At 48.3% G+C, this 26,147-nt stretch overlaps 1 protein-coding gene across 1 annotated transcript; it reads right to left on the bottom strand.

The window, feature by feature from the left end:
- Positions 1–716: 716 nt before the first annotated feature.
- gpr19 (G protein-coupled receptor 19) lies at positions 717–25,859 on the bottom strand. The gene is made up of 2 exons (XM_045712072.2): positions 25,542–25,859; positions 717–5,316 (listed from the first exon to the last, which is right to left on the bottom strand). The coding sequence occupies exon 2, from the start codon at positions 4,934–4,936 to the stop codon at positions 3,632–3,634; it is 1,305 nt and encodes a 434-aa protein (XP_045568028.2). The 5' UTR covers positions 4,937–5,316; positions 25,542–25,859; the 3' UTR covers positions 717–3,631.
- Positions 25,860–26,147: the final 288 nt, after the last annotated feature.

Raw genomic sequence — 26,147 nt, 5'->3', positions numbered from 1 at the left:
ATATCTCTCTCTGGACAGACTGAGCTGTATATCTCTCTCTAGACAGACTGAGCTGTATATCTCTCTGGACAGACTGAGCTGTATATCTCTCTCTAGACAGACTGAGCTGTATATCTCTCTGGACAGACTGAGCTGTATATCTCTCTCTGGACAGACTGAGCTGTATATCTCTCTCTGGACAGACTGAGCTGTATATCTCTCTCTGGACAGACTGAGCTGTATATCTCTCTGGACAGACTGAGCTGTATATCTCTCTCTGGACAGACTGAGCTGTATATCTCTCTCTGGACAGACTGAGCTGTATATCTCTCTAGACAGACTGAGCTGTATATCTCTCTAGACTGAGCTGTATATCTCTCTCTGGACAGACTGAGCTGTATATCTCTCTGGACAGACTGAGCTGTATATCTCTCTCTAGACAGACTGAGCTGTATATCTCTCTGGACAGACTGAGCTGTATATCTCTCTAGACAGACTGAGCTGTATATCTCTCTAGACAGACTGAGCTGTATATCTCTCTCTGGACAGACTGAGCTGTATATCTCTCTGGACAGACTGAGCTGTATATCCCTCTCTCTCAGACAGATTCCTTTTCAATCCTTCAAATACATCAAATAACATTCTGATTCATTTGGCCTTTTTGTGTGAGTCCCATTTCGCTGTAAATCTGTGGGTAAATCTTACAACAGGTTTACATTGTAACGTGTGATGCTGCATTGTGTATTCACATCTGATGCTTTATTCATTAGGTATTCATCAGTAGAAAGCAATGAGTATTTAAATCACAGTACAGACAGTAGTTTCACACACTAACAGAGACTAACAGAGTGTCTGGCAGGTTAGAGCCTGGGGTTAGGGGTCAGGGGTTAGAGGATAGGGGTTAGGGGTTAGAGGATAGGGGTTAGGGGTTAGAGGTCAGGGGTTAGAGGTTAGGGGATAGGGGATAGAGGTTAGGGGTTAGGGGTTAGAGTTTAAGGGTTAGGGGTTAGAGGTTAGGGGTTAGAGCCTGGGTTTAGGGGTTAGAGGTTAGGGGTTAGAGGTTAGGGGAATAGGGGTTAGGGGTTAGGGAATAGGGGTTAGAGGTTAGGGGTTAGAGGTTATGGGAATAGGGGTTAGGGGTTAGGGGTCAGAGGATAGGGGTTAGAGGTTAGGGAATAGGGGTTAGGGGTTAGAGGTTAGGGGTTAGAGGTTAGGGAATAGGGGTTAGGGGTTAGAGGTTAGGGGTTAAGGGTTAGAGGTTAGGGAATAGGGGTTAGAGGTTAGGGGTTAGGGGTCAGAGGATAGCGGTTAGAGTCAGGCAGTAACAGGTGATAGCAGCAGCAGCTAGAGAGTAGTCAAGGCCCGTGATGCTGCAAAGCGTTTCAATGAGACTCCGTCATCGCCAACCAATCAGGTCCTCAGCCTGCTGCGTCTGTCTGCGTGGGGGGAGGGGCCAAAGACTGTCCAGTTAAAGGCCGTCTGTCAGACCAATCACCTCAAGGCTTCAGCCTCCATGAAAAATCACAGGGATCACAGCAAAACAGCAATAAGAGCATCACGTGTGTTATAACAGACGTTACAAGGTGTTATAACAGATGTTACAATGTGTTATAACAGACGTTACCATGTTTTATAACAGTGTTATGGATGTATGAGATGTTAAAACACATTGTAACAGTGTTATAGATGTATGAGATGTTACAATGTGTTATAACAGATGTTACAATGTGTTATAACAGATGTTACAATGTGTTATAACAGTGTTATAGATGTATGAATGTTACAATGTTTTATAACAGATGTTACAATGTGTTATGACAGTGTTATAGAAGTATGAGACATTACAATGTGTTATAACAGATGTTACAAGGTGTTATAACAGTGTTATAGAAGTATGAGACGTTACAAGGTGTTATAACAGGTGTTATAACAGTGTTATAGATGTATGAGGACCATGTATATAATATAGGATCATGTTAACAGACTGCTCTACCTGAGAAAACCTTTTCCACACAGACACTCTTAACTGTCCCATGGTCACATCCCACCACAGACAGACAGGGGATTCAGAACCACAGACAGACAGGGGATTCAGAACCACAGACAGACAGGGGATTCAGAACCACAGACAGACAGGGGATTCAGAACCACAGACATGTTAACAGACAGACAGGGGATTCAGAACCACAGACAGACAGGGGATTCAGAACCACAGACATGTTAACAGACAGACAGGGGATTCAGAACCACAGACAGACAGGGGATTCAGAACCACAGACAGACAGGGGATTCAGAACCACAGACAGACAGGGGATTCAGAACCACAGACAGACAGGGGATTCAGAACCACAGACATGTTAACAGACAGACAGGGGATTCAGAACCACAGACAGACAGGGGATTCAGAACCACAGACAGACAGGGGATTCAGAACCACAGACAGACAGGGGATTCAGAACCACAGACAGACAGGGGATTCAGAACCACAGACATGTTAACAGACAGACAGGGGATTCAGATCCACAGACAGACAGGGGATTCAGAACCACAGACAGACAGGGGATTCAGAACCACAGACAGACAGGGGATTCAGAACCACAGACATGTTAACAGACAGACAGGGGATTCAGAACCACAGACAGACAGGGGATTCAGAACCACAGACAGACAGGGGATTCAGAACCACAGACAGACAGGGGATTCAGAACCACAGACATGTTAACAGACAGACAGGGGATTCAGAACCACAGACAGACAGGGGATTCAGATCCACAGACAGACAGGGGATTCAGATCCACAGACATGTTAACAGACAGACAGGGGATTCAGAACCACAGACATGTTAACAGACAGACAGATGTGATTCAGAACCACAGACATGCTAACAGACAGACAGGGGATTCAGAACCACAGACATGTTAACAGACAGACAGACGGGATTCAGAACCACAGACATGTTAACAGACAGACAGACGTGATTCAGAACCACAGACATGCTAACAGACAGACAGGGGATTCAGAACCACAGACATGTTAACAGACAGACAGACGGGATTCAGAACCACAGACATGTTAACAGACAGACAGACGTGATTCAGAACCACAGACATGCTAATAGACAGACAGACGGGATTAAGAACCACAGACATGTTAACAGACAGACAGACGGGATTAAGAACCACATATGTGGAATCCAGTGTCTGATTCAATACAATGTGAACTAACTAACTCTCTCTCTCTCTCTCTCTCTCTCTCTCTCTCTCTCTCTCTCTCTCTCTCTCTCTCTCTCTCTCTCTCTCTCTCTCTCTCTCTCTCTCTCTCTCTCTCTCTCTCTCTCTCTCTCTCTCTCTCTCTCCTCGTTCAAAGTACCCTCTGAATATAGTGTTTTAGCAACCCAGATATTGTCCTGTTTCAACAACGCATGCCATCCTCAGAAATGTAGCGTCAATAGTTAAACCCTGTCTCCCTCCAATCAGACGAAGGTATTGGGAGGATTGGCTCTGATTGGTTGTTAAACCCTGTCTCCCTCCAATCAGACGAAGGTATTGGGAGGGATGGCTCTGATTGGTAGTTAAACCCTGTCTCCCTCCAATCAGACGAAGGTATTGGGAGGATTGGCTCTGATTGGTTGTTAAACCCTGTCTCCCTCCAATCAAACGAAGGTGTTGGGAGGATTGGCACTGATTGGCCAGGCCAGCTTCTTCTCCTTGGCCTCGCGGTCAAACGTGTCGTAGACTGAGTCTTTGGCGAGTGTCGTCTTGGTCGCCGCGGGGACGTCGACCACGCCCACGTAGTTGTTCTTGGCCATGCGGGAGCTGGCGGTGATGGTGTAGGCGTTGCTACGGTAACACTTCATAGAGGACGTGCAGAAGGTCTCCCTCGTGCCGCGTCTGAAGTTAGCGTTGTAGACGGAGTAGAGCGACGGTTTGGAGGCGGCGGAGCTAAACGCCACCCACATCACGCAGCAGAAGACCAGAGCCCCTTGTCTGCTGGGGCCCGGGGCCTCACTAGGGTGCCACAGCTGGACAACGTAGAAGGGAGTCCAGGTGAGGAGGAACACAACGTTCAACATGAGAAACATCTTGATGGTCTTCACTTTAGTCCTTGGGACGATGTTCATGGTTCTCCGGACCGTGTGTCCGTCTGCGCCGATCCTCCAGATGTAACGGACGACGCGCTGGTAAAACCACACGATGAGGACGGCTGGGATCAAGAAACCCAGGAGCAGGTGGGCGGATCCGTACGCCACGCCGTCCCAGCTTCCCGCCGGCAGGAAGAAGTCACAGTGCACGCCCCCGTCCGTCGCCTCCGCCGCCTCCTCCGAGCCGTAGAAGAAAAAGCAAGGAGAGACGAAAGCGGCGTCCAACAACCAGGAAGCCAAGATCATCCGTTTCGCTTTCTCCCTGGACACCTTGAAGCTCAGTGGGTACACGATGGTGTAGAAACGGTCCACACAGATAGACAGCAGAACATACACCTGGACACCAGGACACAGGTGCTGCAGGTAACGGACAACCTTACAGGCGGCAGCGCTGAGAGGCCAGCTTCCGCAGGTCACCTGGAGGAGTACGAAGGGAGCGCAGCCCAGGGACAACAACAGGTCAGCGCAGGCCATGGACACCACAAAATAGTTAGTAGTGGATTGACTTCTTCTGCTACGGTGGATCACCACACACACTAGAACATTACCCAGGATGGAGATCAGCCACAGGAGACTGAACACAAGCCCCAGAACAGCCACCTCCGCTGGGGTGAGTTCATACGACACCTGGGTGGTGTTCTGGAGGCCGGAGGAGGAGGAAGAGGAAGAGAGGGCATCGTGGTTACAGAGAGAGGGTGTGGCTGAGCTGGTGTTGCTCCTGTCTGAGAGGTTAAAGGTCATGGGGAGGGTAAAGGAGGGGGAGAGGAGAGACAGGAGGGAGGGCTTGATGCTGTCTGTTGATTGGGAGTAGACCATGCCGCTACCGGAGACAGCACCGCAGGAGAGCTGCAGAGACGGCACCACGGGAGAGCTGCGGAGACGGCACCACGGGAGAGCTGCAGAGACGGCACCACGGGAGAGCTGCAGAGACGGCACCACGGGAGAGCTGCAGAGACGGCACCACGGGAGAGCTGCAGAGACGGCACCACGGGAGAGCTGCAGAGACAGCACCTCAGGAGAGCTGCAGAGACAGCACCGCAGGAGAGCTGCAGAGACAGCACCTCAGGAGAGCTGCAGAGACAGCACCTCAGGAGAGCTGCAGAGACGGCACCGCGGGAGAGCTGCAGAGACGGCACCTCAGGAGAGCTGCAGAGACGGCACCGCGGGAGAGCTGCAGAGACGGCACCATGGGAGAGCTGCGGAGACAAACACACAAAATAGATGTTGTGAGATGGAGGAGACATGGGAAAACTTACAAAACAGTAGGTAATAAATAATACCATCTGCATTGTATATGATATATACCCGTACGGAAGAGGACATTCGTGGAAATAAGAGACTTACAGCGCCTTCCGAAAGTATTCACACCTCGGGACTTTTTCCACATTTTGTTGTGTGAATTAAAAAAATGGATTAAATCCAGATTTGTATCACTTTGCCTACACACAATACCCCCCCTAATGTCAATTAAAAATGAAAAAGCTGAAATGTCTCGAGTCAAAAAGTACTAAACCCCATTTGTTATTGGTAAGGAGCCTAAATAAGTTCAGGAGTAAAAATGTGCTCAACAAGTCGGATAATAAGTTGCATGGATTCACTCTGTGTTCAATAATAGTGTTTAACATGATTTATGAATGACTACCTCATCTCTGTACCTCCACACACGTACAATTATCTGTAAGGTCCCTCAGTCGAGGGCGTGAATTTCAAACACAGATTCAACCACAAAGACCAGGGAGGTTTCCCAAGGCCTCGAAAAGAAGGGCACTGATAGGTAGATGGGTAAAAAAATGTAAAAAAAAATAAAGTGTCAAGTCCTGACCAGTAATAGGGGTTATTTGTTATTGTAGTTTGGTCAGGACGTGGCAGAAGGGTATTTGTTTTATGTGGTTCGGGGTGGTGGTTTATTTAGTAGGGCGTTTGATTTATTATTTCCGGGTTTTTGGGTAATGTTCTATGTTTGTATTTCTATGTGGTCTCTGGCCTTTTGTATTTCTATGTCTGGTTTATTGGGGTTTGGACTCTCAATTGGAGGCAGGATGTTTTCTCGTTGCCTCTGATTGGGAGTCCTATATATGGGTATGTGTTTGGTTTAGTGTTGGTGGGAGATTGTTTCTTGTTTTGCGTGTTTTTGAGACAAGACTGTATTTTCGTCGTTCATCATTTATTTATTTTTTATTTTTATTTGTATACGTGTTTGTTTGGTTTTCCTTAAAAGAAGATGAGTTTCCAACCCGCGGCGTTTTGGTCCTCCTTTCCAGACGACAACCATTACAAAAACCCGACGTTGAATATCCCTTTGAGCACGATGACGTTATTAAATTACACGTCGGATGGTCTATCGATACACTCAGACTACAAAACAAATAATTATATTGTTTTATTGTCACATGTAAACAGAAAGGTGGAGTGAAATGTGTTGTTTTTACAAGGTCGGCCATCGGACTACGACGCTCCTCTGTTGCCACGCCCCGGCCATAGAGAGGGTTTTTAATTCTCTATTTTGGGTTAAGGCCAGGGTGTGACTAAAGTGGGCATTCTGTGTTCCTTTTTTTTCTAATGTTTTGGCATTTCTTTGTTTTTCGGGCCGAGTATGGTTCTCAATCAGGGACGGCTGTCTATCGTTTTGTCTCTGATTGAGAGCCATACTTAGGCAGCCAATTTTTTTCCCCCCACAGGGTTGTTGTGGGGAAGTTCATTTCTGTTTAGTTCTAGTATACAAAGATTAACAAATTCCCACGCTGCACCACTTGGTCAACTCCTTTCGACGGCCGTTACATCCTGGAGCAAATTAGGGTGAAGTGCCTTGCTCAAAGGGCACATCGACAGATGCAGGCGTCCTTCCGAACTCGGGAAACCGCTCAGGGAATTTCACCATGAGGCCAATGGTGACTTTAAAAACAGTTACAGAGTTTTAATGGTTGTGATCGGAGAGAACTGAGGATGGATTAACAACATTGTAGTTACTCCACAATACTAATCTAAATGACAGAGTGGAAAGAAGGAAGCCTGTACAGAATAATAAATATTCTAAAAACATGCTTCCTGTTTACAACAAGATACTAAAGTAAAACTGAAAAAAAAAGTGTCAAAGAAATGAACTTTATGTCCTGGATACAAAGCGTTATGTTGGGGGCGAATCCACCAGATCACTGAGTACCAGTCTTCATATTGTCTAGCATGGTGGTGGCTGCACCATGTTATGGGTATTCCTATCATTGGCAAGGACAAGGGAGTTTATGTTTAAGGATAAAATGAAACGGAATAGAGCTAATCACAGGAAAACCTGGTTCAGTCTGCTTTCCAACAGACACTGGGAGATGAATTCACCTTTCAGCAGGTCAATAACCTAAAACACAAGGCCAAATCTACACTGGGAGACGAATTCACCTTTCAGCAGGTCAATAACCTAAAACACAAGGCCAAATCTACACTGGGAGATGAATTCACCTTTCAGCAGGTCAATAACCTAAAACACAAGGCCAAATCTACACTGGGAGATGAATTCACCTTTCAGCAGGTCAATAACCTACAACACAAGGCCAAATCTACACTGGGAGACGAATTCACCTTTCAGCAGGTCAATAACCTAAAACACAAGGCCAAATCTACACTGGGAGATGAATTCACCTTTCAGCAGGTCAATAACCTAAAACACAAGGCCAGATCTACACTGGGAGACGAATTCACCTTTCAGCAGGTCAATAACCTACAACACAAGGCCAAATCTACACTGGGAGACGAATTCACCTTTCAGCAGGTCAATAACCTACAACACAAGGCCAAATCTACACTGGGAGATGAATTCACCTTTCAGCAGGTCAATAACCTAAAACACAAGGCCAAATACACACTGGGAGACGAATTCACCTTTCAGCAGGTCAATAACCTACAACACAAGGCCAAATCTACACTGGGAGACGAATTCACCTTTCAGCAGGACAATAACCTAAAACACAAGGCCAAATCTACACTGGGAGACGAATTCACCTTTCAGCAGGACAATAACCTACAACACAAGGCCAAATCTACACTGGGAGATGAATTCACCTTTCAGCAGGTCAATAACCTAAAACACAAGGCCAAATCTACACTGGGAGACGAATTCACCTTTCAGCAGGTCAATAACCTACAACACAAGGCCAAATCTACACTGGGAGACGAATTCACCTTTCAGCAGGACAATAACCTAAAACACAAGGCCAAATCTACACTGGGAGACGAATTCACCTTTCAGCAGGACAATAACCTAAAACACAAGGCCAGATCTACACTGGGAGACTAATTCACCTTTCAGCAGGTCAATAACTTAAAACACAAGGCCAAATCTACACTGGGAGACGAATTCACCTTTCAGCAGGACAATAACCTACAACACAAGGCCAAATCTACACTGGGAGACGAATTCACCTTTCAGCAGGACAATAACCTACAACACAAGGCCAAATCTACACTGGGAGACGAATTCACCTTTCAGCAGGACAATAACCTACAACACAAGGCCAAATCTACACTGGGAGACGAATTCACCTTTCAGCAGGTCAATAACCTAAAACACAAGGCCAGATCTACACTGGGAGATGAATTCACCTTTCAGCAGGTCAATAACTTAAAACACAATGTCACGACTTCTGCCGAAGTCGATGTCCCCCTCCTTGTTCGGGGCGGCGCTCGTCGGTCGACGTCACCGGTCTTCTAGCCATCATTGATCCATTTTTCATTTTCCATTTGTTTTGTCTTGTCTTCCTACCACACCTGGTTCCAATCCCATCAATTACATGCTGTGTATTGAACCCTCTGGTTCCCCCTCTTGTCGGAGATTGTTTGCGGTTATTGTGTTCGTGTATTTTGTATCGCTGCGCGACGGGTTATTTTACCCGTGTTTTTTTTTATTTTTTTTATGTACGTTGTTTTTTTTGGGGGGCGTTTGTTTTTAGAATATTAAACAACTCCAGTGATACCAAGTTGGTTTCTCCTGCGCCTGACTTCCCTGCCACCTACAGACACGACGACGACGATCACAAGGACAAATCTACACTGGAGTTACTTACCAAGAAGACAGCGAATGTTCCTGAGCGGCCGAGTTTACAGGTTTTATTGATTTATTTATTTCACCTTTATTTAACCAGGTAGGCTAGTTGAGAACAAGTCCTTTATTTAACCAGGTTAGGCTAGTTGAGAACAAGTCCTTTATTTAACCAGGTAGGCTAGTTGAGAACAAGTCCTTTATTTAACCAGGTTAGGCTAGTTGAGAACAAGTCCTTTATTTAACCAGGTAGGCCAGTTGAGAACAAGTCCTTTATTTAATCAGGTAGGCCAGTTGAGAACGCGACGGGTTATTTTACCCGTGTTTTTATTTTTTATGTACGTTGTTTTTTTTTGGCGTTTGTTTTTATAATATTAACCTCTATGGGCTAGGTGGGACGCTTGCGTCCCACCTACGTAACAGCCACTGCCAGCCTGTGGCGCGATTTTCAAAACCTTAAAAATCCTATTACTTGAATTTCTCAAACATATGACTATTTTACAGCCATTTAAAGACAAGACTCTCGTTAATCTAACCACACTGTCCGATTTCAAAAAGGCTTTACAACGAAAGCAAAACATTAGATTATGTCAGCAGAGTACCAAGCCAGAAATAATCAGACACCCATTTTTCAAGCCAGCATATAATGTCACCAAAACCCAGAAGACAGCTAAATGCAGCACTCACCTTTGATGATCTTCATCAGATGACAACCCTAGGACATTATGTTATACAATACATGCATGTTTTGTTCAATCAAGTTCATATTTATATCAAAAACCAGCTTTTTACATTAGCATGTGACGTTCAGAACTAGCATACCCCCCCAAACTTCCGGGGAATTCGATAACATTTTACTAAATTACTCACGATAAACATTCACAAAAAGCATAACAATTATTTTAAGAATTATAGATACAGACCTCCTCTATGCACTCGATATGTCCGATTTTAAAATAGCTTTTTGGTGAAAGCACATTTTGCAATATTCTAAGTACATAGCCCAGGCATCACGGGCTCGCTATTTAGACACCCGGCAAGTTTAGCACTCACCATAATCATATTTACTATTATAAAAGTTTCATTACCTTTTGTTGTCTTCGTCAGAATGCACACCCAGGACTGCTACTTCAATAACAAATGTTGGTTTGGTCCAAAATAATCCATCGTTATATCCGAATAGCGGCGTTTTGTTCGTGCGTTCCAGACACTATCCGAAATAGTAAAGAAGTGTCGCGCGCATGGCGCAATTCGTGACAATAAAATTCTAAATATTCCATTACCGTACTTCGAAGCATGTCAACCGCTGTTTAAAATCAATTTTTACGACATTTTTCTCGTAGAAAAGCGATAATATTCCGACAGGGAATCTCCTTTTCGGCAAACAGAGGAAAAAATCCCAAAGGCGGGGGCGGTCGGGGTCACGCGCATAAGCCCAGTGTCCCTTGATCGGCCACTTGAGAAAGGCGATAATGTGTTTCAGCCTGGGGCTGGAATGACGACATTCAGGTTTTTCCCGGGCTCTGAGCGCCTATGGACGACGTGGGAAGTGTCACGTTAGAGCAGAGATCCTTAGTAAATGATGGAGATGGAAAAGAAGTTCAAGAAATGGTCAGACAGGCCACTTCCTGTAAAGGAATCTCTCAGGTTTTGACCTGCCATTTGAGTTCTGTTATACTCACAGACACCATTCAAACAGTTTTAGAAAATGTAGGGTGTTCTCTATCCATATGTAATAAGTATATGCATATTCTAGTTACTGGGTAGGAGTGGTAACCAGATTAAATCGGGTATGTTTTTTATCCAGCCGTGTCAATACTGCCCTCTAGCCCTAACTTAAACAACTCCAGTGATACCAAGTTGGTTTCTCCTGCGCCTGACTTCCCTGCCACCTACAGACACGACGACGACGATCACAAGGACAAATCTACACTGGAGTTACTTACCAAGGAGACAGCGAATGTTCCTGAGCGGCCGAGTTTACAGGTTTTTTAAATTGATTTATTTCACCTTTATTTAACCAGGTAGACTAGTTGAGAACAAGTCCTTTATTTAACCAGGTAGGCTAGTTGAGAACAAGTCCTTTATTTAACCAGGTAGGCTAGTTGAGAACAAGTCCTTTATTTAACCAGGTTAGGCTAGTTGAGAACAAGTCCTTTATTTAACCAGGTTAGGCTAGTTGAGAACAAGTCCTTTATTTAACCAGGTAGGCTAGTTGAGAACAAGTCCTTTATTTAACCAGGTAGGCTAGTTGAGAACAAGTCCTTTATTTAACCAGGTTAGGCTAGTTGAGAACAAGTCCTTTATTTAACCAGGTAGGCTAGTTGAGAACAAGTCCTTTATTTAACCAGGTTAGGCTAGTTGAGAACAAGTCCTTTATTTAACCAGGTTAGGCTAGTTGAGAACAAGTCCTTTATTTAACCAGGTAGGCCAGTTGAGAACAAGTCCTTTATTTAACCAGGTTAGGCTAGTAGAGAACAAGTCCTTTATTTAACCAGGTTAGGCTAGTTGAGAACAAGTTCTCATTTACAACTGCGACCTGGCCAAGATAAAGCAAAGCAGTTCGACAACATACAACAACACAGAGTTACACATGGAATAAAAACAAACATACAGTCAATAATACAGTAGAAAAATAAGTCTATATACAATGTGAGCAGATGAGGTGAGATAAGGGAGGTCAAGGCAATAAATAAAGAGGCCATGGTGGCGAAGTAAATACGTTTTTAAGTTTTGACTTAAATCTAGTTGATTTCAAAATGGCCGTCTAGCAAACTACCAACTTGACAGAGCTTGAAGAATTTTTTTAAAAGAATAATGTGCAAAAATATTATACAATCCAGGTGTGCAAAGCTCTTAGAGAATTACCCAGAAAGCCTCACTGCTGTAACCACTGCCCAAGAGGATTCTAACATGTATTGACTCAGGGGGTGTTGAATACTTATGTGGATTTCAATACATTTGCAAATATTTCTAAAAACATCTTTCACTTGGTCATTATTGTGTCTGAATACTTTCTGAAGGCACCGTAACTCATCTTCTCAGGTTTACAGATGATATTCTAACCTGAGGAGAGATCAGTCCTGAGGAGAGATCAGTCCTGAGGAGAGATCAGTCCTATTCTAACCTGAGGAGAGATCAGTCCTGAGGAGAGATCAGTCCTGAGGAGAGATCAGTCCTGAGGAGAGATCAGTCCTATTCTAACCTGAGGAGAGATCAGTCCTATTCTAACCTGAGGAGAGATCCGTCCTGAACTGATCTGAGCACATCTGTGAGATGCTGTCTGTCTGTCTGTCTGTCTGTCTGTCTGTCTGTCTGTCTGTCTGTCTGTCTGTCTGTCTGTCTGTCTGTCTGTCTGTCTGTCTGTCTGTCTGTCTGTCTGTCTGTATATATGTGTGTGTGTGTATATATGTGTGTGTGTGTGTGTGTGTGTGTCTGTGTCTGTGTGTGTGTGTGTGTCTGTGTGTAGGTGTGTGTGTGTGTGTGTGTGTGTGTGTGTGTGTGTCTGTGTGTGTGTGTGTGTGTGTCTGTGTCTGTGTGTGTGTGTGTGTCTGTGTCTGTGTGTGTGTGTGTGTGTGTGTGTGTGTCTGTGTGTGTGTGTGTCTGTGTGTGTGTGTGTGTATATATGTGTCCTTGGAAAGATCAACATGTGTTTGTACCCAGAGGAAACTGAATCAGCAAGGCCAGCTCCCCATATTGCATAATGGTGATGGGGAACATAGTCATTATAGACAAGGCCTCTGGAAGGACAGCTGTCCCTGGGCCCTATGAGGGGCTCTGGCTCTCTGTGTCCCTGGGCCCTATGAGGGGCTCTGGCTCTCTGTGTCCCTGGGCCCTATGAGGGGCTCTGGCTCTCTGTGTCCCTGGGCCCTATGAGGGGCTCTGGCTCTCTGTGTCCCTGGGCCCTATGAGGGGCTCTGGCTCTCTGTGTCCCTGGGCCCTATGAGGGGCTCTGGCTCTCTGTGTCCCTGGGCCCTATGAGGGGCTCTGGCTCTCTGTGTCCCTGGGCCCTATGAGGGGCTCTGGCTCTCTGTGTCCCTGGGCCCTATGAGGGGCTCTGGCTCTCTGTGTCCCTGGGCCCTATGAGGGGCTCTGGCTCTCTGTGTCCCTGGGCCCTATGAGGGGCTCTGGCTCTCTGTGTCCCTGGGCCCTATGAGGGGCTCTGGCTCTCTGTGTCCCTGGGCCCTAAGAGGGGCTCTCGCTCTCTGTGTCCCTGGGCCCTATGAGGGGCTCTGGCTCTCTGTGTCCCTGGGCCCTATGAGGGGCTCTGGCTCTCTGTGTCCCTGGGCCCTATGAGGGGCTCTGGCTCTCTGTGTCCCTGGGCCCTATGAGGGGCTCTGGCTCTCTGTGTCCCTGGGCCCTATGAGGGGCTCTGGCTCTCTGTGTCCCTGGGCCCTATGAGGGGCTCTGGCTCTCTGTGTCCCTGGGCCCTATGAGGGGCTCTGGCTCTCTGTGTCCATGGGCCCTATGAGGGGCTCTGGCTCTCTGTGTCCCTGGGCCCTATGAGGGGCTCTGTGTCCCTGGGCCCTATGAGGGGCTCTGGCACTATGTGTCCCTGGGCCCTATGAGGGGCTCTGGCTCTCTGTGTCCCTGGGCCCTAAGAGGGGCTCTCGCTCTCTGTGTCCCTGGGCCCTATGAGGGGCTCTGGCTCTCTGTGTCCCTGGGCCCTATGAGGGGCTCTGGCTCTCTGGGTCCCTGGGCCCTATGAGGGGCTCTGGCTCTCTGTGGCCCTGGGCCCTATGAGGGGCTCTGGCTCTCTGTGTCCCTGGGCCCTATGAGGGGCTCTGGCTCTCTGTGTCCCTGGGCCCTATGAGGGGCTCTGGCTCTCTGTGTCCCTGGGCCCTATGAGGGGCTCTGGCTCTCTGTGCCCCTGGGCCCTATGAGGGGCTCTGGCTCTCTGTGTCCCTGGGCCCTATGAGGGGCTCTGGCTCTCTGTGTCCCTGGGCCCTATGAGGGGCTCTGGCTCTCTGGGTCCCTGGGCCCTATGAGGGGCTCTGGCTCTCTGTGTCCCTGGGCCCTATGAGGGGCTCTGGCTCTCTGTGTCCCTGGGCCCTATGAGGGGCTCTGGCTCTCTGTGTCCCTGGGCCCTATGAGGGGCTCTGGCTCTCTGTGTCCCTGGGCCCTATGAGGGGCTCTGGCTCTCTGTGTCCCTGGGCCCTATGAGGGGCTCTGGCTCTCTGTGTCCATGGGCCCTATGAGGGGCTCTGGCTCTCTGTGTCCCTGGGCCCTATGAGGGGCTCTGGCTCTCTGTGGCCCTGGGCCCTATGAGGGGCTCTGGCTCTCTGTGTCCCTGGGCCCTATGAGGGGCTCTGGCTCTCTGTGTCCCTGGGCCCTATGAGGGGCCGGCTCTCGGCCCGGGCCCTATGAGGGGCTCTGGCTCTCTGTGGCCCTGGGCCCTATGAGGGGCTCTGGCTCTCTGTGTCCCTGGGCCCTATGAGGGGCTCTGGCTCTCTGGGTCCCTGGGCCCTATGAGGGGCTCTGGCACTCAGTGGCCAAACAAGCAGAAGACTCTATATCTCACGGTGAGAGGCTCGAGGTCACCCACTCAGTGTCCTTTGGGCTCTAACGTCTCTCTCTTTGTTCCCTGACAAAGAGGGGCTGTGTTGATGAGATGTCTGTATTCTAATACATCTCTACCTCTGTATAATACATCAGTAGAACATCCACTACTTCCTGTTAAGGGTTTATATAGTCTCAGTAGAATATCAACTACTTCCTGTTAATGGTTTATATAGTCTCAGTAGAATATCAACTACTTCCTGTTAATGGTTTATATAGTCTCACTAGAACTTCAACTACTTCCTGTTAATGGTTTATATAGTCTCAGTAGAACATCAACTACTTCCTGTCAATGGTTTATATAGTCTCAGTAGAATATCAACTACTTCCTGTTAATGGTTTATATAGTCTCAATAGAATATCAACTACTTCCTGTTAAGGGTTTATATAGTCTCAGTAGAATATCCACTACTTCCTGTTAATGGTTTATATAGTCTCAGTAGAACATCAACTACTTCCTGTTAATGGTTTATATAGTCTCAGTAGAACATCAACTACTTCCTGTTAATGGTTTATATAGTCTCAGTAGAACATCAACTACTTCCTGTTAATGGTTTATATAGTCTCAGTAGAACATCAACTACTTCCTGTTAATGGTTTATATAGTCTCAGTAGAATATCAACTACTTCCTGTTAATGGTTTATATAGTCTCAGTAGAACATCAACTACTTCCTGTTAATGGTTTATATAGTCTCAGTAGAATATCAACTACTTCCTGTTAATGGTTTATATAGTCTCAGTAGAACATCAACTACTTCCTGTTAATGGTTTATATAGTCTCAGTAGAACATCAACTACTTCCTGTTAATGGTTTATATAGTCTCAGTAGAATATCCACTACTTCCTGTTAATGGTTTATATAGTCTCAGTAGAATATCAACTACTTCCTGTTAAGGGTTTATATAGTCTCAGTAGAATATCCACTACTTCCTGTTAATGGTTTATATAGTCTCAGTAGAACATCAACTACTTCCTGTTAAGGGTTTATATAGTCTCAATAGAATATCAACTACTTCCTGTTAATGGTTTATATAGTCTCAGTAGAACATCAACTACTTCCTGTTAATGGTTTATATAGTCTCAGTAGAACATCAACTACTTCCTGTTAAGGGTTTATATAGTCTCAGTAGAACATCAACTACTTCCTGTTAATGGTTTATATAGTCTCAGTAGAATATCCACTACTTCCTGTTAATGGTTTATATAGTCTCAGTAGAACATCAACTACTTCCTGTTAATGGTTTATATAGTCTCAGTAGAACATCAACTACTTCCTGTTAATGGTTTATATAGTCTCAGTAGAACATCAACTACTTCCTGTTAAGGGTTTATATAGTCTCAGTAGAATATCAACTACTTCCTGTTAATGGTTTATATAGTCTCAATAGAATATCAACTACTTCCTGTTAATGGTTTATATAGTCTCAGTAGAACATCAACTACTTCCTGTTAAGGGTTTATATAGTCTCAGTAGAATATCAACAACCACTACTTCCTGTTAAGGGTTTATATAGTCTCAGTAGAATATCCACTACTTCCTGTTAATGGTTTATATAGTCTCAGTAGAACATCAACCTGCCCTGAGGATCAGTAACGGCTGAAGAGACAAACCTATTCATTAGTCGCTCCGAGGGACAAAGCTGAGCGCAACCACACCAGGGGACAGCAGGGCACACAGAGCCAATAAGCAGGAGTCTGTGGGGTCCTGAGTCTCTCTGGGGATAATCATTAAGGTTCTGCTGAGGTACTCTAGGAGAGGGGGATTATGGGTGGAGGCTGAGGTACTCTAGGAGAGGGGGATTATGGGTGGAGGCTGAGGTACTCTAGGAGAGGGGGATTATGGGTGGAGGCTGGGGTACTCTAGGAGAGGGGGATTATGGGTGGAGGCTGGGGTACTCTAGGAGAGGGGGATTATGGGTGGAGGCTGAGGTACTCTAGGAGAGGGGATTATGGGTGGAGGCTGAGGTACTCTAGGAGAGGGGGATTATGGGTGGAGGCTGAGGTACTCTAGGAGAGGGGGATTATGGGTGGAGGCTGAGGTACTCTAGGAGAGGGGGATTATGGGTGGAGGCTGAGGTACTCTAGGAGAGGGGGATTATGGGTGGAGGCTGAGGTACTCTAGGAGAGGGGGATTATGGGTGGAGGCTGAGGTACTCTAGGAGAGGGGGATTATGGGTGGAGGCTGGGGTACTCTAGGAGAGGGGATTATGTGTGGAGGCTGAGGTACTCTAGGAGAGGGGATTATGGGTGGAGGCTGAGGTACTCTAGCGGAGGGGATTATGGGTGGAGGCTGAGGTACTCTAGGAGAGAGGATTATGGGTGGAGGCTGAGGTACTCTAGGAGAGGGGGATTATGGGTGGAGTCTGGGGTACTCTAGGAGAGGGGATTATGTGTGGAGGCTGAGGTACTCTAGGAGAGGGGATTATGGGTGGAGGCTGAGGTACTCTAGGAGAGGGGATTATGGGTGGAGGCTGAGGTACTCTAGGAGAGGGGGATTATGGGTGGAGGCTGAGGTACTCTAGGAGAGGGGGATTATGGGTGGAGGCTGAGGAACTCTAGGAGAGGGGATTATGGGTGGAGGCTGAGGTACTCTAGGGGAGGGGATTATGGGTGGAGGCTGAGGAACTCTAGGAGAGGGGGATTATGGGTGGAGGCTGAGGTACTCTAGGAGAGGGGGATTATGGGTGGAGGCTGAGGTACTCTAGGAGAGGGGATTATGGGTGGAGGCTGAGGTACTCTAGGAGAGGGGGATTATGGGTTGGAGGCTGAGGTACTCTGAGGTATAGTCCATACATGGGGACAGGATGTGGTTGTGAAAGGTCGAGGTAGGTTATATCCAGCCCAGACCCAGGGGACAGGTTGAGGTAGGTTATATCCAGACCCAGGGGACAGGTTGAGGTAGGTTATATCCAGCCCAGACCCAGGGGACAGGTTGAGGTAGGTTATATCCAGACCCAGGGGACAGGTTGAGGTAGGTTATATCCAGCCCAGACCCAGGGGACAGGTTGAGGTAGGTTATACCCAGACCCAGGGGACAGGTTGAGGTAGGTTATATCCAGCCCAGACCCAGGGGACAGGTTGAGGTAGGTTATATCCAGACCCAGGGGACAGGTTGAGGTAGGTTATATCCAGCCCAGACCCAGGGGACAGGTTGAGGTAGGTTATACCCAGACCCAGGGGACAGGTTGAGGTAGGTTATATCCAGACCCAGGGGACAGGTTGAGGTAGGTTATATCCAGACCCAGGGGACAGGTTGAGGTAGGTTATATCCAGACCCAGGGGACAGGTTGAGGTAGGTTATATCTAGCCCAGACCCAGGGGACAGGTTGAGGTAGGTTATATCCAGCCCAGGGGACAGGTTGAGGTAGGTTTTACCCAGACCCAGGGGACAGGTTGAGGTAGGTTATATCCAGACCCAGGGGACAGGTTGAGGTAGGTTATATCCAGCCCAGGGGACAGGTTGAGGTAGGTTATATCCAGACCCAGGGGACAGGTTGAGGTAGGTTATATCAGCCCAGACCCAGGGGACAGGTTGAGGTAGGTTATATCCAGACCCAGGGGACAGGTTGAGGTAGGTTATATCCAGCCCAGACCCAGGGGACAGGTTGAGGTAGGTTATATCCAGACCCAGGGGACAGGTTGAGGTAGGTTATATCCAGCCCAGACCCAGGGGACAGGTTGAGGTAGGTTATACCCAGACCCAGGGGACAGGTTGAGGTAGGTTATATCCAGCCCAGGGGACAGGTTGAGGTAGGTTATATCTAGCCCAGACCCAGGGGACAGGTTGAGGTAGGTTATATCCAGCCCAGGGGACAGGTTGAGGTAGGTTATACCCAGACCCAGGGGACAGGTTGAGGTAGGTTATATCCAGCCCAGACCCAGGGGACAGGTTGAGGTAGGTTATACCCAGACCCAGGGGACAGGTTGAGGTAGGTTATATCCAGACCCAGGGGACAGGTTGAGGTAGGTTATATCTAGCCCAGACCCAGGGGACAGGTTGAGGTAGGTTATATCCAGCCCAGGGGACAGGTTGAGGTAGGTTTTACCCAGACCCAGGGGACAGGTTGAGGTAGGTTATATCCAGACCCAGGGGACAGGTTGAGGTAGGTTATATCCAGCCCAGGGGACAGGTTGAGGTAGGTTATACCCAGACCCAGGGGACAGGTTGAGGTAGGTTATATCCAGCCCAGACCCAGGGGACAGGTTGAGGTAGGTTATATCCAGCCCAGACCCAGGGGACAGGTTGAGGTAGGTTATTAGCCCAGACCCAGGGGACAGGTTGAGGTAGGTTATACCCAGGCCCAGGGGACAGGTTGAGGTAGGTTATATCCAGCCCAGACAGGGGACAGGTTGAGGTAGGTTATACCCAGACCCAGGGGACAGGTTGAGGTAGGTTATATCCAGCCCAGACCCAGGGGACAGGTTGAGGTAGGTTATATCCAGCCCAGACCCAGGGGACAGGTTGAGGTAGGTTATATCCAGCCCAGACCCAGGGGACAGGTTGAGGTAGGTTATATCCAGCCCAGACCCAGGGGACAGGTTGAGGTAGGTTATACCCAGCCCAGGGGACAGGTTGAGGTAGGTTATATCCAGCCCAGACCCAGGGGACAGGTTGAGGTAGGTTATACCCAGCCCAGACACAGGGGACAGGTTGAGGTAGGTTATACCCAGACCCAGGGGACAGGTTGAGGTAGGTTATATCCAGCCCAGACCCAGGGGACAGGTTGAGGTAGGTTATATCCCAGCCCAGGGGACAGGTTGAGGTAGGTTATATCCAGCCGAAGGGGACAGGTTGAGGTAGGTTATACCCAGCCCAGACCCAGGGGACAGGTTGAGGTAGGTTATACCCAGCCCAGGGGACAGGTTGAGGTAGGTTATATCCAGCCCAGACCCAGGGGACAGGTTGAGGTAGGTTATAGCCAGCCCAGACCCAGGGGACAGGTTGAGGTAGGTTATAGCCAGACCCAGGGGACAGGTTGAGGTAGGTTATACCCAGGCCCAGGGGACAGGTTGAGGTAAGTTATATCCAGCCCAGGGGACAGGTTGAGGTAGGTTATACCCAGCCCAAGGGACAGGTTGAGGTAGGTTATACCCAGCCCAGACCCAGGGGACAGGTTGAGGTAGGTTATAGCCAGCCCAGACCCAGGGGACAGGTTGAGGTAGGTTATAGCCAGACCCAGGGGACAGGTTGAGGTAGGTTATACCCAGGCCCAGGGGACAGGTTGAGGTAAGTTATATCCAGCCCAAGGGACAGGTTGAGGTAGGTTTACCCAGCCCAGACCCAGGGGACAGGTTGAGGTAGGTTATATCCAGCCCAGACCCAGGGGACAGGTTGAGGTAGGTTATATCCAGCCAGACCCAGGGGACAGGTTGAGGTAGGTTATATCCAGCCCAGACCCAGGGGACAGGTTGAGGTAGGTTATATCCAGCCCAGACCCAGGGGACAGGTTGAGGTAGGTTATACCCAGCCCAGACCCAGGGGACAGGTTGAGGTAGGTTATATCCAGACCCAGGGGACAGGTTGAGGTAGGTTATACCCAGCCCAGACCCAGGGGACAGGTTGAGGTAGGTTATACCCAGGCCCAGGGGACAGGTTGAGGTAGGTTATACCCAGCCGAGGGGACAGCAGCAGTAGCAGCTTATCTCACATCTCATGTTTACTCTAGTGGCTCTCCTCTCTCTACCTCCATACCCTCGATTCCCTTGGCAACCATCGCCTGATTCAGCCCTGACATCCATACAGCACAGCCTGATGGGAGAGAAGCCTGAACCTCAACCAGCCAGCTGCTGCTGCTGCTGAAAGATATACAGTTTACAGTGTTTCTGGGCTGGAGAGAGAGGAACACCGCGACAACACGACACCGTACCAACACCACAACACCACGACACCACAACACCACAACAACACGATACCACAACACCACAACACCACACAACCACGACACCACAACACCATGACAACACGATACCACAACACCACACCACCACAACACCACACCACCACGACACCACAACACCATGACAACACGATACCACAACACCACAACACCACGACACCACAACACCATGACAACACGATACCACAACACCATGACAACACGATACCATACCAACACCACAACACCACGACACCACGACACCATGACAACACGATACCATACCAACACCACAACACCACGACACCACAACACCATGACAACACGATACCACAACACCACAACACCACAACACCATGACACCACAACACCACAACACCATGACAACACGATACCACAACACCACAACACCACAACACCACGACACCACAACACCATGACAACACGATACCACAACACCACCACAACACCACACCACCACGACACCACAACACCACAACACCATGATACCACAACGCCACAACGCCACAACACCACAACACCACAACACCATGACAACACGATACCACAACACCACAACGCCACAACACCACAACACCACAACACCATGACAACACGATACCACAACACCACAACGCCACAACACCACCACGACACCACAACACCATGACAACACGATACCACAACACCACGACACCACAACACCATGACAACACCACAACACCACAACACCACAACACACCAGTGTCAACACCACAACACCACAACACCATGACAGCCCAGTGTCAACACCACAACACCACAACACCACCGTGACAGACCAGTGTCAACACCACAACACCACAACACACCAGTGTCAACACCACAACACCACAACACCACAACACCATGACAACACGACACCACAACACCGTGACAGCCCAGTGTCAACACCACAACACCACAACACACCAGTGTCAACACCACAACACCACAACACCATGGAGAAAAGCCTCTCTCTCAGTGTCATGACAGGAAATGGAGCGAGAACACAGCTATGGAGAAAAGTCTCTCTCTCAGTGTCATGACAGGAAATGGAGCGAGAACACAGCTATGGAGAAAAGTCTCTCTCTCAGTGTCATGACAGGAAATGGAGCGAGAACACAGCTATGGAGAAAAGCCTCTCTCTCGGTGTCATGACAGGAAATGGAGCGAGAACACAGCTAGGGGGAAAAGCCTCTCTCTCGGTGTCATGACAGGAAATGGAGCGAGAACACAGCTATGGAGAAAAGCCTCTCTCTCGGTGTCATGACAGGAAATGGAGCGAGAACACAGCTATGGAGAAAAGCCTCTCTCTCGGTGTCATGACAGGAAATGGAGCGAGAACACAGCTAGGGGGAAAAGCCTCTCTTTGTAGGTTAGAGATGACATGAATATTACTAAAACAACAAGATGCGCCACCCTTACGAGGGACATATCAGAGACTCGTCACCCTCGATCTGGCTTTACATATTCTCCTGAAGCGGTGAGATGAGCTCACGTCACACCTACTTATTTTGATAAGCCTATCAGAGACAGAGTAGGATTATTAGATGGACTGATCTACCTCATGCCACCATTAACAGCAGGTAGATGGACTGATCTACCTCATGCCACCATTAGCAGCAGGTAGATGGACTGATCTACCTCATGCCACCATTAGCAGCAGGTAGATGGACTGATCTACCTCATGCCACCATTAACAGCAGGTAGATGGACTGATCTACCTCATGCCACCATTAGCAGCAGGTAGATGGACTGATCTACCTCATGCCACCATTAGCAGCAGGTAGATGGACTGATCTACCTCATGCCACCATTAGCAGCAGGTAGATGGACTGATCTACCTCATGCCACCATTAGCAGCAGGTAGATGGACTGATCTACCTCATGCCACCATTAGCAGCAGGTAGATGGACTGATCTACCTCATGCCACCATTAGCAGCAGGTAGATGGACTGATCTACCTCATGCCACCATTAACAGCAGGTAGATGGACTGATCTACCTCATGCCACCATTAGCAGCAGGTAGATGGACTGATCTACCTCATGCCACCAACAGCACCATTAACAGCAGGTAGATGGACTGATCTACCTCATGCCACCAACAGCACCATTAACAGCAGGTAGATGGACTGATCTACCTCATGCCACCATTAACAGCACCATTAACAGCAGGTAGATGGTCTGATCTACCTCATGCCACCATTAACAGCAGGTAAATGGACTGATCTACCTAATGCCACCATTAACAGCAGGTAGATGGACTGATCTACCTCATGCCACCATTAATAGCAGGTAGATGGTCTGATCTACCTCATGCCACCAACAGCACCATTAACAGCAGGTAGATGGACTGATCTACCTCATGCCACCATTAACAGCACCATTAACAGCAGGTAGATGGACTGATCTACCTCATGCCACCATTAACAGCACCATTAACAGCAGGTAGATGGACTGATCTACCTCATGCCACCATTAATAGCAGGTAGATGGTCTGATCTACCTCATGCCACCATTAGCAGCAGGTAGATGGACTGATCTACCTCATGCCACCAACAGCACCATTAACAGCAGGTAGATGGACTGATCTACCTCATGCCACCATTAACAGCACCATTAACAGCAGGTAGATGGACTGATCTACCTCATGCCACCATTAACAGCACCATTAACAGCAGGTAGACGGACTGATCTACCTCATGCCACCAACAGCACCATTAGCAGCAGGTGGATTGAAATGTATTGTTCATCTGGCCTACGTGAGTTCTGCTGTTCCCTGGCAGGATAACAGGTCTCATGAGATTCAGCTTTCAGAATAATAGCTTATCAACATACAGCCTGGCAAAAACCATAGACTCACAGGACAATTACAGGACAAAGAGAAGATGCAGCTTTACAAACAACCAGACAAGACACCTGTGTGCGCTGTAGTGCGAACGTTGTGGGAACGTTGTGGGAATGTTGTGGGAATGTTGTGGGAATGTTGTGGGAATGTTGTGGGAATGTTGTGGGAATGTTGTGCGAACGTTGTGGGAACGTTGTGGGAATGTTGTGGGAATGTTGTGGGAATGTTGTGGGAATGTTGTGGGAACGTTGTGGGAATGTTGTGGGAATGTTGTGGGAATGTTGTGGGAATGTTGTGGGAACGTTGTGGGAATGTAGTGCGAACGTTGTGGGAATGTAGTGCGAACGTTGTGGGAATGTTGTGGGAATGTTGTGGGAATGTTGTGGGAATGTAGTGCGAACGTTGTGGGAATGTAGTGCGAACGTTGTGGGAATGTTGTGGGAATGTTGTGCGAATGTTGTGGGAATGTTGTGGGAATGTAGTGCGAACGTTGTGGGAATGTAGTGCGAACGTTGTGGGAATGTTGTGCGAATGTTGTGGGAATGTTGTGGGAATGTTGTGGGGAATGTTGTGCGACTGGAGACTAAAGCTACAGCTCATCTATTTCACAGATTTTTGTTATTATTGATGATCGTTGAATTTGAATAACATCTATGATATTACATCTCACACGGTCCTGGCTCAGACGGTCCTGGCTCAGACGGTCCTGGCTTCAAGACGGTCCTGGTTCAGACGGGCACTGGCTCAATACAGGTCCTGGCTCAACACGGTCCTGGTTCAGACGGACCGAACACTGGCTCAATACATCTCACACGGTCCTGGCTCAGACGGTCCTGGCTCACACGGTCCTGGCTCAGACGGTCCTGGCTCAAACGGTCCTGGTTCAGACGGACCGAACACTGGCTCAATACATCTCACACGGTCCTGGCTCAGACGGACCGAACACTGGCTCAATACATCTCACACGGTCCTGGCTCAGACTGGACTCGAACACTGGCTCAATACATGGCTCACATGGTCCTGGTCCTGGCTCACACGGTCCTGGCTCACACGGTCCTGGCTCAGACGGACCGAACACTGACTCAATACATCTCACACGGTCCTGGCTCAGACGGTCCTGGTTCAGACGGTCCTGGTTCAGACGGTCCTGGCTCAGACGGTCCTGGCTCAGACGGACCGAACACTGGCTCAATACATCTCACACGGTCCTGGCTCAGACGGTCCTGGCTCAGACGGTCCTGGCTCACACGGTCCTGGCTCAGACGGACCGAACACTGACTCAATACATCTCACACGGTCCTGGCTCAGACGGTCCTGGCTTCAGACGGACCGAACACTGGCTCAATACATCTCACACGGTCCTGGCTCAGACGGACCGAACACTGGCTCAATACATCTCACACGGTCCTGGCTTCAGACGGTCCGCACACTGGCTCAAGTACTGGCTCACACGAACACTGGCTCAATACAGGTCCTGGCTCAGACGGTCCTGGCTCAGACGGACCGCACACTGACTCAATACATCTCATTACTTATACATTCATCTTCTGCACATCTATCACTCCAGTGTTTATTTGCTATATTGTAATTACTTCGCCACCATGGCCTATTTATTGCCTTTACCTCCCTTATCTCACCTCATTTACACACATTGTATATATACTTTCTCTACTGTATTATTGACTGTACGCTTGTTTACTCCATGTGTAACTCTGTGTTGTTGTTTGTGTCGCGCTGCTTTGCTTTATCTTGGCCAGGTCGCAATTGTAAATGAGAACTTGTTCTCAACTAGCCTACCTGGTTAAATAAAGGACTTGTTCTCAACTAGCCTACCTGGTTAAATAAAGGTGAAATAAAAATAAAATACTTTTTTGTTGTTGTGATGGACACATTCAATGTAAACAAAGACAAACGTTTAGGCAAAAATGATTAAAAAAAAACCATTCTGAATATCCCTAATTGAACAACGGCCTAATTATTATCAGCTTGGTCTGAAATAATCATGATGGCGAAGAAGGTAAAACGTTGTCCTCCAACTGTTCTGCCAGATCTACCCGGGTAACTGTTACAATAATCAGCAATCACGTACCTGTCTCACGGCAATAACGGTCGCATTTTTACATTCCGTATCCTTTTAACTCCTTATTTATTCCGTTAATGATCTAACGGGTATTTTGTGCTTCGGGAAGGATCTCCCCCGGTTCTTCATCTGAATCATCAATGTCCGTTCGGTTCGGTTCGGGGGTTACAACCGTTACAATAACAGCCTCCTCTTCGTGACAACTGCGGCATCCCTGGAAAGTGGAAACTGCTTTAGGAACGAGACAAAATGTCGCGGATGTGGAGGGGAGAGGAGGGGAGGAGAGGAGATGAGGGAAGAGGAGGGGGAGGGGAGGAGGGGAGGGGAGAGGAGGGGAGAGGAAAGGAGGGGAGGGGAGAGGAAAGGAGGGGAGGGAGAGGAGGGGAGGGGAGAGGAGAGGAGAAGAAAGGAGGGGAGGGGAGAGGAGAGGATGGAGGAGGAGAGGAGGGGAGGGGAGGGGAGGAGGGAGGAGAGGAGAGGAGAGGAGGGGAGAGGAGAGGAGAGGAGGAGAGGGGAGGGGAGGGGAGGAGGGGAGGGGAGGGAGGAGAGGAGAGGAGGGGAGAGGAGCGAGGAATATAATATAATCAATACCTTTTCTCTCAACGGAGACGGTCA

Source organism: Salmo salar, chromosome 07 (genome assembly GCF_965601325.2).
Source record: "Salmo salar chromosome 07, fSalSal1, whole genome shotgun sequence".
In the NCBI taxonomy this organism is placed as follows: Eukaryota; Metazoa; Chordata; class Actinopteri; order Salmoniformes; family Salmonidae; genus Salmo; species Salmo salar.
This window is presented reverse-complemented; position numbering and strand designations above follow the sequence as displayed.

Coding starts and splice junctions, on each gene's coding strand:
- gpr19 (XM_045712072.2), bottom strand. CDS start 4,936: ATGGTCTACTCCCAATCAACAGACAGCATCAAGCCCTCCCTCCTGTCT.